The sequence below is a fragment of the Diospyros lotus genome, chromosome 8 (assembly GCF_014633365.1).
Source record: "Diospyros lotus cultivar Yz01 chromosome 8, ASM1463336v1, whole genome shotgun sequence".
Lineage (NCBI taxonomy): Eukaryota > Viridiplantae > Streptophyta > Magnoliopsida > Ericales > Ebenaceae > Diospyros > Diospyros lotus.
The window spans coordinates 5998197-6011586 of record NC_068345.1 but is presented as its reverse complement, the minus strand read 5'-3'; the positions used below and the strand labels follow the sequence as shown (position 1 = coordinate 6011586).

General features: G+C 37.0%; 1 protein-coding gene across 1 annotated transcript in view; it reads right to left on the bottom strand.

Annotated features, from left to right (window-relative positions):
- The window catches only part of LOC127808351 (PLASTID TRANSCRIPTIONALLY ACTIVE protein 6, chloroplastic-like), a 19590-nt gene continuing 6200 nt past the window's right edge, over positions 1–13390 (bottom strand). Inside the window, exons 4-8 of the mRNA XM_052346861.1 lie at positions 6192–6260; positions 5916–6020; positions 4826–4945; positions 676–765; positions 1–587 (exon numbers count right to left, since the gene is read on the bottom strand). Of these exons, the coding sequence (XP_052202821.1) occupies positions 471–587; positions 676–765; positions 4826–4945; positions 5916–6020; positions 6192–6260 (501 nt within the window). The 3' untranslated portion in view covers positions 1–470. The remainder of the gene's footprint in view (positions 588–675; positions 766–4825; positions 4946–5915; positions 6021–6191; positions 6261–13390) is intronic.

Sequence of the window (13390 nt, the reverse complement as noted above, 5' to 3'; positions counted from 1 at the left end):
TTTTACGTATATATATAAATCCAAATGCCACATGAAATGCAAATGAAATGAAATCCAAATGAACAATTATCAAGTTATTTTGAATCACAAATCAACATAATGGATTGAAAGGGGGTTCTCATCATCCTACTTGCCGAAAACACTAATTTCCTAGGAAGATCAGGAGCCATCCTCTCTCACCTTACGCAATTAGAAATCATAGACTAAGTATCGACGCGAATAATCATACCTCCTAAAGCAACATACAGAGCTTAAACAAATTTCCAGTATAAAACACAGGCAAAAACCCAACAATGCTGACCAATTCTCAAGAAATCAGGAGCACCATTTGCACTGGAAGCAATAATATATCCTCACGGTTACTCATCCAGACTGGAATCCACAAGATTTGGCATTCTCCATGAGTCTCCATCATCTGCCAAATCCCTTTCTGAAACGATCTTCAAATTTTATAAACAATTAACCGTTGATTAGAACCAGTTTGAAACACTGAAATCTCTTAGCTTTCTCAGGTGCTTCTCCATGTCTTTTCTAGATTTCTCCCACTCTTCCCGTTCTATCACGGTGGTTGGATCATCTCTTTCACTCTATAAACCATAGGTCACAGAAAGGAATTAGCATATTTATAAGAGGCACAGATTAAAACAATTTTTTTTTGGGATTAGAAACAATTACTGTGGGGATTATTCTGAAGGAGGTGCCATTATCACGTATAACAAGCAAGTCTTTCTTTCTATCCCTATTCCGTCCTTCTGGTACTGTGACCTGTTTCAAGAATATATGACACAACAAGAATTAGAAAAAGCTCAGCAACTTGCATGAAGGCTGTGAAATATACAATAAATAGAAAAAAAAAAAAAAAAAAACTAGGGGGAAAAGGAGAACAAATAAAAAGCACCACTCTTTTGACACATCAAGCGGCTCACATGTCACAAAGTTATAAACATGTGCTCGCCATGGAATAAACAGGCCTCCAAGTTCCAATCTATCATGTACAATGATCTCCAATCATATTCTTCTGTCAGAATCTCTGCGTGTGTTCTTTTTGGGATTAAGATTGTATTAGCAAATCCACCGGATATGACCAAATAGCTCTGGTAACAGGCAAATCCCAAGGTTGCTTCCCTCTTGTCTACCAAGATGTCAATGATCTCTCCCGTCTACAAACATGGAATGGCAAATAGGATGCAGAAACTGACTAAAACCAGAGCTCATGTCCGTATAAGCACCTACTGCCAAAGGGTGGTAAATTGACTTGAATGCTTTTACCAACCTTTCAGCATACTTCAACACTGATTCATCTGGTTCGGTGGCCAAGAAGCTCCCCAAGCTAATAGAACATTAGCGGGAGGAACAGAAAGAACTTAGTTTTTTCTACTCAATAGCGTTAAGGCAACACTCCCTTAAAGGAAGGTAGCTTTGCTACTCTCAGAAGTCTGGGAGCAGTGTGAGGCTAAAAATGGGTAGGGAAAAAGTAGAAATCAGGGTGAAAGTAAGGTACATTGTACTACGACAATCAAACTTTAGTGTGATCCTAACACGATATTTGTGCTTGTTGAGGCATAAAAGCTTACATTCAGCTTCAAACTACTAAGATTAAAAGCCAAGAAGTTGGAAGCTTTAAGTGAACCTTTCTAGTTGACTGAAGGAAAGTGAGAGCATACAGCAATTGGTTTATCAGTTCCTTCACTGAGTCACTTTATGCTTGGATGTTTACTTTTTTTTTTTTTTTAAGGGTCCTAGGAATAGATGATTCTGTAAGCACAGTCCTTTCAACTGGTTGTTGAATGCTAGCCAATGCAACACCCCCACATCAGTTCACCACAGGTTGCACGAACTATTCCTCTAGAGAGAAATTTATGGATCAACCCTAACCCTGGTACATAAAAGATGCACCATTCATTTGATGAATAGTGGGCCATCTCTAGTCTAGGACCCTTTCGAGATTTGTAAAAGAAGCAGAGTTTTCCAAAAATGCAAGTGCATCCTTGGCATTATTTAAGGAGATGTATCTTTGGCATTCTTCAATGCGCTTGCATTAACCCTCTTATTCCAGGTCTCTCCCTACCTTTTCTTGCGTAGATCCTCCCTCGTAGTATCATATAAAGAAAAAAGAAAGTGTTTTATGTTTATTGTTCCAGTCTTTTCATGGAAGGGACTTTGCTTATGACAGCCTAATTTGCAAAGAAATTATGGCATCCACCAGAGAAGTTTGATGCCTCAGTGGATTATTAACCGCTCCGGTGAAACATGGAGCTGCCCTGGCAATAGAAGCAGCATTCCCTTACAGTACTTCCACAACCACAGGGACACTTCCTTGATTCCTTTAATTTGCTTAATTGACACTTGTTATAACAGGTATTTTAAGTGTGGAAACTGATATTGTTTAACACTTAATGATGAGCCTAGAATGCATATTATACGCCATCAGGAGCTCTAATCTCAAAACTTAGTCAAAAAAAATATGTACTTAATACAAATTCAGCCTTTCCTAAAAAATTAGATTAGAGCAAGGTGGCATTCCTCCCTAACAACAACAATAGCAATCAAACCTTAATCCCACTAGGTGAGATCAGCTACATGAATTCTAGATTGTAAAGCACGGACATAGTGAAGAGGTTGCATTGCCAATGTCACCAGCATGTCAGACACGACGACATGCTGGCGATGTGTCAAACACTCGTGGTGTGTCTGATACTGCTTTTGTCATCCTCAAAGGGCCACAAGGAGAAGGGGGGTGACGTGTGCCCCCTTATGGACATGGCAAAGACAAATGGACACTAAATATTTGACTGGTTTGACCCTGATTTATTGCTATTGCACGACCATTGGACTGGGTTCTTCATCTGAATCTTCAATCTCCTTATTGAAGCTTCCTTTAAGTTGTATTTAACATCATTCACCCACTTGTTGTCATGTTGGAACTGGAAGTCTGGAATGTGAACGAGAAAAACAAGCCCGTGCTTCATTTCTGTCGAGTATCTGGTAGACTGGTGTGATGTGATAATGCTTGCTAGATTAAAAATTTCATCACAAATCTATGAGATTGGAAATTTTTAATGAGTTTGTTCCTTTGAAGTTGTTATCTGTTGCAGATACATGGTTTACAATAACTATAGTCATGTTTAAAAGGCTCAAGCTTATCAAGCATGGTCTGCAATCAATGTTGATCAGAGACAAATGGCCATGCTATAGAGACAATGATATGATTAAGGCAAGGTTTGTGAGGGACAAGATTTTTGGATGAACTTTGGTGGGATGGTGTTGATTATATACTTGAGTTCACAATGCCTATATATGACATGCTTAGAGCTTGTGACACAAATAGAGATGTGGGATTCTATGATTGAAAATGTGAAGGCGGCAATATATAGGCATGAGGGGAAAAGGCTAACCAAATCATCTGTCTTTTATGAGGTGGTGTATGACATACTCATCGATTGTTGAATAACAAATAATACACCACTCCATTGTTTAGCTCATTCTTTGAATTCAAGGTAATTCTTTCTATTTGTTTTTTTTTTTTTATATTGTGTTTTTGTTTTTGTCATTTATATTCAAACAGAGTTTTATCTTTTTTCCTTTTTACTCTATGTTTTACTAAAGGTTTTACAGTGAAAAGTGGTTCCAAGAAGATCCAAATCAAAATGCTCAACATAAGGATTTGGAAGTAAACAAAGAATGGGGAAAGTGTATGAAAATAGATTTTTCTAATAATGAGGAACGTGTTAGAGGTGCTACTGAATTTACATATTTTTCATTGATTAGAGAAGAGTTTGCAAATAGTGACTCTCAAGCAGACAGATACTTTATGGATCCCATTACACGGGGGACAGCCTGCATGGTTCTTTAACTCCTTTACTTTAGGGGTTAGCATTTAGATTACTTATGCAACCATCATCCTCTTCATGTTATGAAAGAAATTGGAGTACTTACTCTTTTGTGCATTCCATGGAGAGGAACAAGATGAATCCAAAAGCGTGCCAAAGATATGGTTTTCATTCATAGTAACCTTTGTCTTTTGTCAAGAAAATCCCCATAATATATGCAAGGAGAGACTAAGATGTGGGATATAGCTGGGGAGTCGTTTGATTCATTTGGGGATATTGGGATGCTTGTAATTGCTAATCTTTCTCTAGATGAACCAGACTTGGAGGATGTGATTTTTGTGGATGAGATTGATGATGTAAATGAAGTTGAAGATGAAGCAGTTAAAGCTAGAAGTTTGAAGGAATGAAGGATTGATTTACATTTTGTGTTTATATATTTCCTAACTCTAGACTTTTTTTTTTTGAATCCTAGATACTTGTTTTAGGTATTTTGGTGTTTAAATTCAAAATGAGTAATGAGATTAGAGTTATTTACTTGGAACTTCATATTTTGAATTTCAAATGCATATTTATGAGTTTAGAATATAGTCTTGGTATGTTATTGTGTCACTAGAAATATAAAAATTTAGTTTATTAACTAACATATCTCAACCGTGTCGTGTCCTAATTTTTTGAAAACTGTTGTGTCCCCGTGTCTATGCTTCTTAGATTCTAGACCACTAGCTATCTCTATCTACAGGCATACTCTTCGTAATGCCATTATATCCTATGTCATGTCCAAGGGGTTTCCATCAAGTTTTCTTTGGCCTCCCCCCCCCAGCCCCACTCTCTCCCCCGGCTATAAATTTCTTCCATTTCATTCACTTGCCTCATATAATGTATGATATGGTTCATTAAGGTTGACCCTTTCACTTTTAGTGGTTTCCTAGAATAGCACCAGATGCAGGTATGAAAGAGAAGTAAAAACAATTTTTCCAGTCGCCACAATTCCTTACCAAAACTTTTGCTCTGGTAATCGACTTTGTTTTTGAATCAATAACATAAATCTCTTCAAAATCTAGCCCAAACTCGGGATCACCCAACCTCTGGTTCCTGTAGTGTTTTGTCAAAAAAACCTGCAACACCAAAGAATGTAGTTAGACTATTCTCAAAAGATGGCTGCATAATATATCTCCTAAATTTTCCATCTCATATTATTCCCAAAAGAATTTAAGCACCAATTGGCAAGCAAGCCAACCAGAGAGAGGAGGAGAATCTATGTTATACCAAGTTGGGTATAAGGATCAGATGTGGGCATGTGTACGTTTTTTTGGATCTTCTTAAATCCTTAAGACTTGGGATATTGAGATATATATACAAAAGTTGAACGTGGGTACAAAAACACAGTTAAAATTTAAATATACAACATATTGTATAATATTCTAGCATAAGATGATCCTTCAGAAATGTACTCCAAACAACAAAAAAAACAAAAAGAAACTGATGGTGCCCCCACCCCCACAAAAAAAAAAAAAAAAAAATCAGTAGTTGAGCTGCTAAACTAATTCTATTTTAATAACAGCTACGCTTTCATGCTGTATTCCTACATTCTAATGATCAAATGGCATGCCAAACCGTACAAGAGTGTACTTGTAAGCAAATCCTTTCCAGACACCACCCAAACCTTCTCCCTTAATCTCAGGGTGTAGGCTTGCCTTCTCTGATAGTGCAGTATTTCTGTCAACCATTGCCAGGGGAAGAATAAGAGCACTCTATGATTCAGAATGAGTGCTCTACAGAAGAAAACCACCAACTTGCTCTTCAGGGTTGCATCAAAATTTGACCATTTATTGCAAATAAAAATCAATTATTCTCCTTCCATCAGTGGAAATAGCAAGTGATCAACATATCCGTTATTAAATAGATCAGAAGTTATGGACAGAATTCTAAACAAGATATCCTAAAATAATTGTTAATCACTTTCAGCAGGCATAGTTTAATTAGCAAATAACGATGCCATCTTATTCATCCAACCAATTTCATACATGGAAAAAAAAAATAAAAAAAAGGTAGATATGGTTCAATTCAATGGTAATTTATTCCTACCTTCGATATCTCCCTCTCGGATTTGTATAATGGATCACGAGGTGCATCAATAGGTGGTTCCCTAATATTATAGCACCCATAGTCACTCTTCGCACATCGAATGTACTGTAATTTCAGAATTTCACCAAAAGTAATTCAATAGTAAATACAGTTCAGACAATATCTTCATAAGCATAAAGGCAGCACAGATGTTGTAACATATGTTTACAATCGGATGATGACAATTGGAAAATACCACAACCTAAATCCATCAATTTGAGCCAAATGAGGACTTACCTTCTGAGGCATTGGCGCAAGGACCTTAGGAATGGCATAAACATCAGTATCTGGAGGAGTAACATACATCTGAAAACCAATAAAGCCCAAATGATCAACATTTGCATAATAATTCTCCAGCAGCCCAGAATAAAGCCTAAAAGTATCAGCATTTGAATAATAATTCTTCAAAAGTCCAAGCAGTACTAATTTCTGTGAGTCTATATATCCAGGGATAAAGGGAAAGAATCTTAACAACAATCAATAACATATAAATCAACATAGAACTCCATCAGAATATTTGACAAGCCCAGAAATTTCATAAATAAAGTGCGTGTCAATCTTCACAGCTCGAGGTAGAAAATTCATAAATGACATGCATGCTAACTCTAAATGACAAGTCCTAGTAGATGTTTGAGTAATTACTTCTCCAAAAGGAGCAAAATTATAAAACAGTTCCATGAGTTTGCAAGCCTCAATCACAGTTAATCAGAGTCGATACAATCATTTTGTCATTTCTTCTGCTAAAGGGTCAAGAACTTGCATGTTTTACTTTACCATCTAACTCCAAGTTCATTGTTGGTTCATGTGTCCATGGGAGGAAATCTAAAGAACGCTCACTTAAATAGATGTGCATGTGTGTGAAAACACCAAATAGAGACATATTAGAAAATCTACATGCAGAGTGCATAAGTGAACATGGAGAGGGAAATTCTAAACCACAGGGCAAACCTTTCTAGCAGAAAACTAAAGCTATGTTACCATTTGATACGGTCACCAATCAAGACCCGGCCCAAAGCAGACCCGACCACGCTGGAACAATATTTTAATACTTCTTAAGTTTTAGAATTCTACTTGGTTTAGGATTCTACTTTATGTTATTTTAATACTTCTTAAGTTTTTAGAATTCTACTTGATTTAGGATTCAATTTCATGTTTCTACTTGATTTAGGATTCAATTTCATGTTTCTACTTGATTTAGGATTCTACTTCATGTTGGATTAGGATTTATTTCTATTAGGATTCTAGTTGGATTTTGTTTTCCAAATATTAGATGGATTTGGATTAGCCAAATACTATAAATATGCCTAGGATCTAGAGTTTGTAATTAAGTTTTTCTTAATCAAATTTCAGCAACCTATTTGGGTTTTCTTAGCAAAACAGTCTTGTTTTTGCGTCTTCTTGAAAGCCAAGCTTCGGCCATTGAAGTTTGCTCTTTCAAGGGTTTATTTTGGTGTGTTTTCTTCACACTCGCGCTACACGCTGCGTCACCATTCATCATGTTATTACATATTTATAAACCGATTCTTTTTGTTGATAAATATCAATTTATCTTCTTCTAATTTCTACCCGTAGGTAAAATAAATAATTACATCTAACTTCAACTATTTCATTTCCCCTCTTGTTTAGCTTTCTTTTCCATTCCTTCATTGGAACTAGTAGTGCCAAACATTGATCACATGTCAAACAGGACAATATAAACATAAAGTTCATTGTACAGTGAATGTTAACTTGGATATAGAAAGAGATCAAACGAGTTATTATTTGCATACTTTGTTCCCAAAAGGTCTAAAATTAACACTAGTCTCTGTGGATGCACTTGGGGGAGGAGGATGGAATGAAATTGGTTGGAAGAGGATTCCCCTAGTTTGAGAGACACATTTGTAATGGAATGGAATATAAATGGATGGTAAGTGTTTCCCTCTATTTCCATCCAAAGGCTAAAGGCCTACCTTTTGTTTCCCCCAAATTGGAGGAGAATGGATCGAAAATTTTCTTTTGTTTCTTGTCAACATTTACTTTACTAGTCTTTTAAAAGTTCAAATTTTACCTTGAATTTATCACATTATATCTTTTTAGTAAAAGGGTATAATAGTCATTTGATAATTAATATCCATCCACTCCCATGCCCCCTCGAACCACGGAAATGCTATTTGTACATGGAGTTCTTATACTTCATTGTTCACTGGGATGAAATTACTGACATTTCTTCACAAAATTATTAATTAATTTTTGAAAATTAGAAACACTTTTGGAAGAAATGTTACTGATGTCATTAGTGTACAATGGAGTGTTAAAACTCCATGTGCAAATAGCATTTCCACCCATGCAAGGCGAAATTATTTTACATTCTCTCCCAAACAAAGCCTAAAGTATTTGCCAATCTTTCAATAAACCACAATTTGGCACAGTTTCTTTCTAACAGGAAGTTCATTCCATTTTGCAAATTAACGCCAATCGAGATGAAAAGAAAAGGTCTCACCTCTTGAAAATCATAGACGTCGTTGTCAGGATCCGGAGGCTTCCTTATAAAGAAATCGCAATCAAACAAGCTAATCTTGTGAAACTCATCCTCGTTAATCCTATAATCCACGACGGTCTCCGAATGCCACCCCTGTGTCGACACTAAGCTCTTACTCTGCACAATCGCGATTTTGTCGTCGCCTTCCATCACCACCGCGCCGGCGCCGGTGAGGAGGGGCTTGTACTCGACGTCATAGTCCTTCTTGTTGTCGACCTCCTTGACCTTGTCCTCATCCATGTCATAGTCGTCGGGCCCCTCGCCGTCGGCATCTCCGTCCTCAGCACGGACCGAGAGGTCCGACCGACGAGCGGGGAGTCGCAAGGGCTTGCGCTTGAGCAACAGGAAGGTGATGGTTGGAATGAGGTTTATCGACGACGAGGCATAGAGAGTGGGGAGCTCCGAGTGGAACTGCGTAAGCTATGGAGAGAGAAGCCAGAAGGCTTTCATGGCTTCCCAGCTCCTGTTTGCAGCGAACAGAGGCGAATAAGAGGAATTTGGAAGTGGAAATAGAGTGGATTAGATTCTTGGGTTTGAATACCCTGGGCAACATAAAGCAGTAAATAGTACTATAATTTTAAAATGGCTTTAAAAAATATTATGCGTCTCTTGCTCTCAGAGAGAAATTGAAGTGGTTAACTAAAAAAATGATACAGTGATAAATTAAAATATTTAAATTCAAAATTCTTCATAAATATTAAGTTTTAAAAAAGCGATGGCTTACAATATTACTGAGAAAGATGATCCAATAACGATACTAAATAATTGATACAATTAGATTATTGATAAATCGCAGAATTCACTTTCATAATTTTCTATCAAAGAGCAATACTAAAAAAATTGATGTAATTAGATAAAAAAAAATTGACATTGATAAATCAAACAAAGTTTCAAAAATAAATCACTTACACACGAGAAAATTCAGAATCAGAATCCAACAAATATGTTATACGTATGCACCGCTTTATATATGAATATAATATAATATATATGTATAATGTGTTTTATATATGTGTGTGTATAATGTGTTTTATATATACACATGCGCTTTAATTTGTAGGTATCTAAATTACTTTAGGAGAGAGAGAGAAGAAGAAGAAGATGAATTTTGAGAGAGAAAGTATCGATGTGGTGTCAGCAAAACGATCGAGGTGATTGAATTACCGGCGAAAGAAATTGTCACTGATCGGCTGCGTCACGGCCTCGAATAGGTTTTAGGACAAGCCAGTGCCGGATTGATTTGTGGAAAAAGAGGGCTTTTTTGGGTAATTTGGGCTTGATTAATGGAGTGCAATTTTGTGCACCCCACTTAGCGGGGGGTGAAGTTACCCACCGTTAAATTAAACACACACACACACACACAGAGGCAAATGGGATTGCGCATGGCCCAAGATAAGTTGACCCATTTCTTCTCCTCTCACACGACATACACACACATTCTGTCTTCTCACTCTCCCTCCACTTCCAACGACCCTTCCTCCACCAGCAAATAGGGTGTGTAATGACGGGGATGGTGGCAGCTAACGGTGATTCAATATACGATAAGGGCTTGTTACAGCAATGACAAGCTCGAGGCGGAGGGGCTGAGGTTGATGGTGTCTTCCTCTTCAACAAGCTTCAGGGTTTCTAAGTCACAACTATTTATATGGAGATGTTTGGCTAAAGCTAAATTAAATTTTTCATTTTGTTATATATATTTACATTATATTATGTTAAATAATTAAATTAATATATATAATAATTTTATGTTAAATATTATATTTATCAAATTATAAATAAATTTATTAATGTGTTTATAAACGAGTATGTTTGCTAGTTATTTGTGAATTTTTAATCGACCATGTTCACAAGACTATAATCAAACATGTTCACAAACTTTAATAAGTTGAGTTTTACTAAGTTCAATCTTGACTCGTTAACAAATCAAGATTCAAAGTTAACTTCAAACTTACCTCGTTTATCAAAATGGGATTTATTCATTAATTATAGGTTTTATCGAGCCGAAGATCAAGCTATTTGTGAACAGTTCAGCTCATTTGCAATGAAGACAGAAGGGGGACAGATTTAAAACTTTCAGGGTCAATTATCAAAATGGGATTATTCATTAATTATAGGTTTTCTAATTAATTTCATGAGTTAATTTTTATTAGTTTTTACTCTATAATAAGAAATAAAAAAATAAAAACTTTAAAATCTGTTGCTTTCACTGATAAATTTAAAATTGTTAACTGAAACAAATCAAATCAAACCAAGTAGAGATCACATGCGAACAACAAATATATATATATATATATGCCAGAGGTGGAGGGCCGTTCTTTGACGATGGCAGGAGGCGGATGACACTCTAGAGGTGGAGAGACACCACTGGTGGAGGAAGGGTCGCCAGAGGTGGAGGGAGAGAGAGAGTGAGAAGACAGAATGTGTGTGTTGTGTGAGAGAGAGTGAGAGGAGAAGAAATGGGTCAACTTACATTGGGTCACGCGCAATTCCATTTGCCTCTCTCCCTCTCTCTGTGTTTAATTTAACGGTGGGTAAAGTTACCCACCGTTAAATGGGGTGCACAAAATTGCACTCTGATTAATGGGTGGGTTTGTTGATTTTGTATGATTGAGTCATGATTGTGGATTGTGCAAATCTCGAGACAGACCATTACTTGAAGACCAATCCATTATTAGCCAGTTAGAGAATTGGGTACGGCACCCATCTGTCATCACCCGAAGAATTAGGAGATAGCAGAAAGCAACAGTTGAAGTTCTATTTTATAGTTACAACTGTTAGCAAAATCTATTAACCAAATAATTGCTGTAAATACCAAAATTGTTATAAATAACTGCTGCAAATATCAAGTAACTGCTGTAAATAACTGTTGTGGATTGCTATATATAAAGCCATGCCACTTAGATCCAAGATTATCAAGAAATTAACTGAAGTTCTCTCATTTTCTCTCTATCTATTCTCTATTGGAAAATGCTATTGGTACATCTTTGTGTACTTTTTGGGCCACATAAAGGTGTACCAATGACAAAAAAGCCCCCCATGAGGCGCATGTGAGGCGCAGAGTATTTTAGTCATAATATCCCCTTATGTAGCCCAAGATGTACAAAATGGTTGTACATCTAGCATGATTCTTCTCTATTTCCCTCTGCTTTTCTCTCTGTTTTCTCTCTAAATTCTCTCTTTTCTCTCTGTTTCTTTCTTCTTTCTCGATTGTCAATTAGAAATCCTAGATTCAAAACCGAGGGTCATGACACCATCAAAGAGTGGAACTTTTATTGTGCGGGCCCTTTTATAATGTACTTAGTGATGGAAGGTTTAAAAGGTTTCTTCAGAAGGTTATCTGCTAGGTGAGAGCACCTGCCAAAATAGCTTTCTTTATTTGGATGATCTCCCACAGCTATATCCTTACCTTGTCATTGATAAATGTTGAAGGAATTAAGGCTTGTTGACGTCTTTGTTTGTGTTGTTGTTTCAATTTGTATTCTGTTAAGTGTTGGTTTCAGTTGTTCGGTCATAGCTTAGTTCATGTGTTGTAGCTATTGTGTTTTAAGTGTTATTAGGAGGTTAAGCATGTCATATAAATAGGCTAACCTCTCTGTTTTGTGTTTAATTTTGAACGAGGCATTATTCTGGAATTCACTTTCTCCTCTTATTGTTTCTTTCAAATCTTTAATCAACATTACATGGTATTCCGTGTTAAGTATAAATCTGATGGCTCCATTCTTAGACACAAGACTCGTTTGGTAGCTAAAGGTTTCTTACAAACACTGGGAATCGATTATGGAGAGACTTTTAGCCGGTTGTTAAGGCTCCCGCCATACGGGTTCTGTTTTCCTTTGGCTGTTAGTTTTGGATTGGATATACAGCAAGTCGACATAAATAATACCTTCTTAAATGGAGACTTGACCGAAGATGTGTACATGGCATAGCCAGAAGGTTTTACTGATTCACAGTTTCCTTCTTATGTTTGTAAACTTAGGAAGTCTCTTTATGGACTCAAGCAAGCTCTAAGAGTTTGGCATACTAAGCTGCGCTAGGCTTTACACGGTTGGGATTTTGTTCGATCTGTCTCAGATGCATCCTTGTTCATTAAGCGAACTGCTAAGGCTGTGTTATTTCTCTTGGTGTATGTAGATGATATCCTTGTCATTGGGTCCAATTCTTCAGCCCTCAAAGACTGCATATATGATTTGGATACCTATTTTGCTCTCAAAACTCTAGGGTCGGTTAACTATTTTCTTGGTTTTGAAGTCTTTCGGAATGAGACTGGACTTTATCTCACTTAGAGTGCAAGTATACATTGGACTTGTTGCATACAGCTAGCATGCAGGCTTGCAAGCCGTGTGAGACACCAGTGGTTTTGGGGGCGTCTTTTACTGATGAAGGTGATAGTCTCTTAGATCCATCTCTCTATAGAACCATCATTGGTTCTCTTCAATACTTGACCTATATCAAGCCAGATATCTCCTTTCTGGTAAAGAAGCTAAGTCAATTCTTGTTTGCTCCCAAAGAATAGCACTGGACAGCTTGTAAGCGATTGCTTCGATATTTGAAAGGTTCTATTGGTTTAGGGCTGCTATTTACACCTGCCACCTCTAATTTGGCCTCGACAATATTCACAGATGCAAACCATGCTGGCTGCAAGGTAACCAGAAAATCCACCAGTGTTTGTGTTTTTCTTGGTTCTAATTTACTAGTGTGGAGCTCAAGGAAACAATCAGTTGTTGCTTGCTCAGCTGGAGAAGCCGAGTATCGTGCCATGGCCCAAGGTGTGATAGAAGTTATGTGGTTGCAGTATTTGTTTACTGAGTTAGGATATTCCTTGTCTCAAGTTCCTGTTTTGTGGTGTGATAACCTACCAGCTAAGAGCATAGTCGAGAATCCAATGTTCCACTCTCGTACAAAGCATATTGAGATAGAT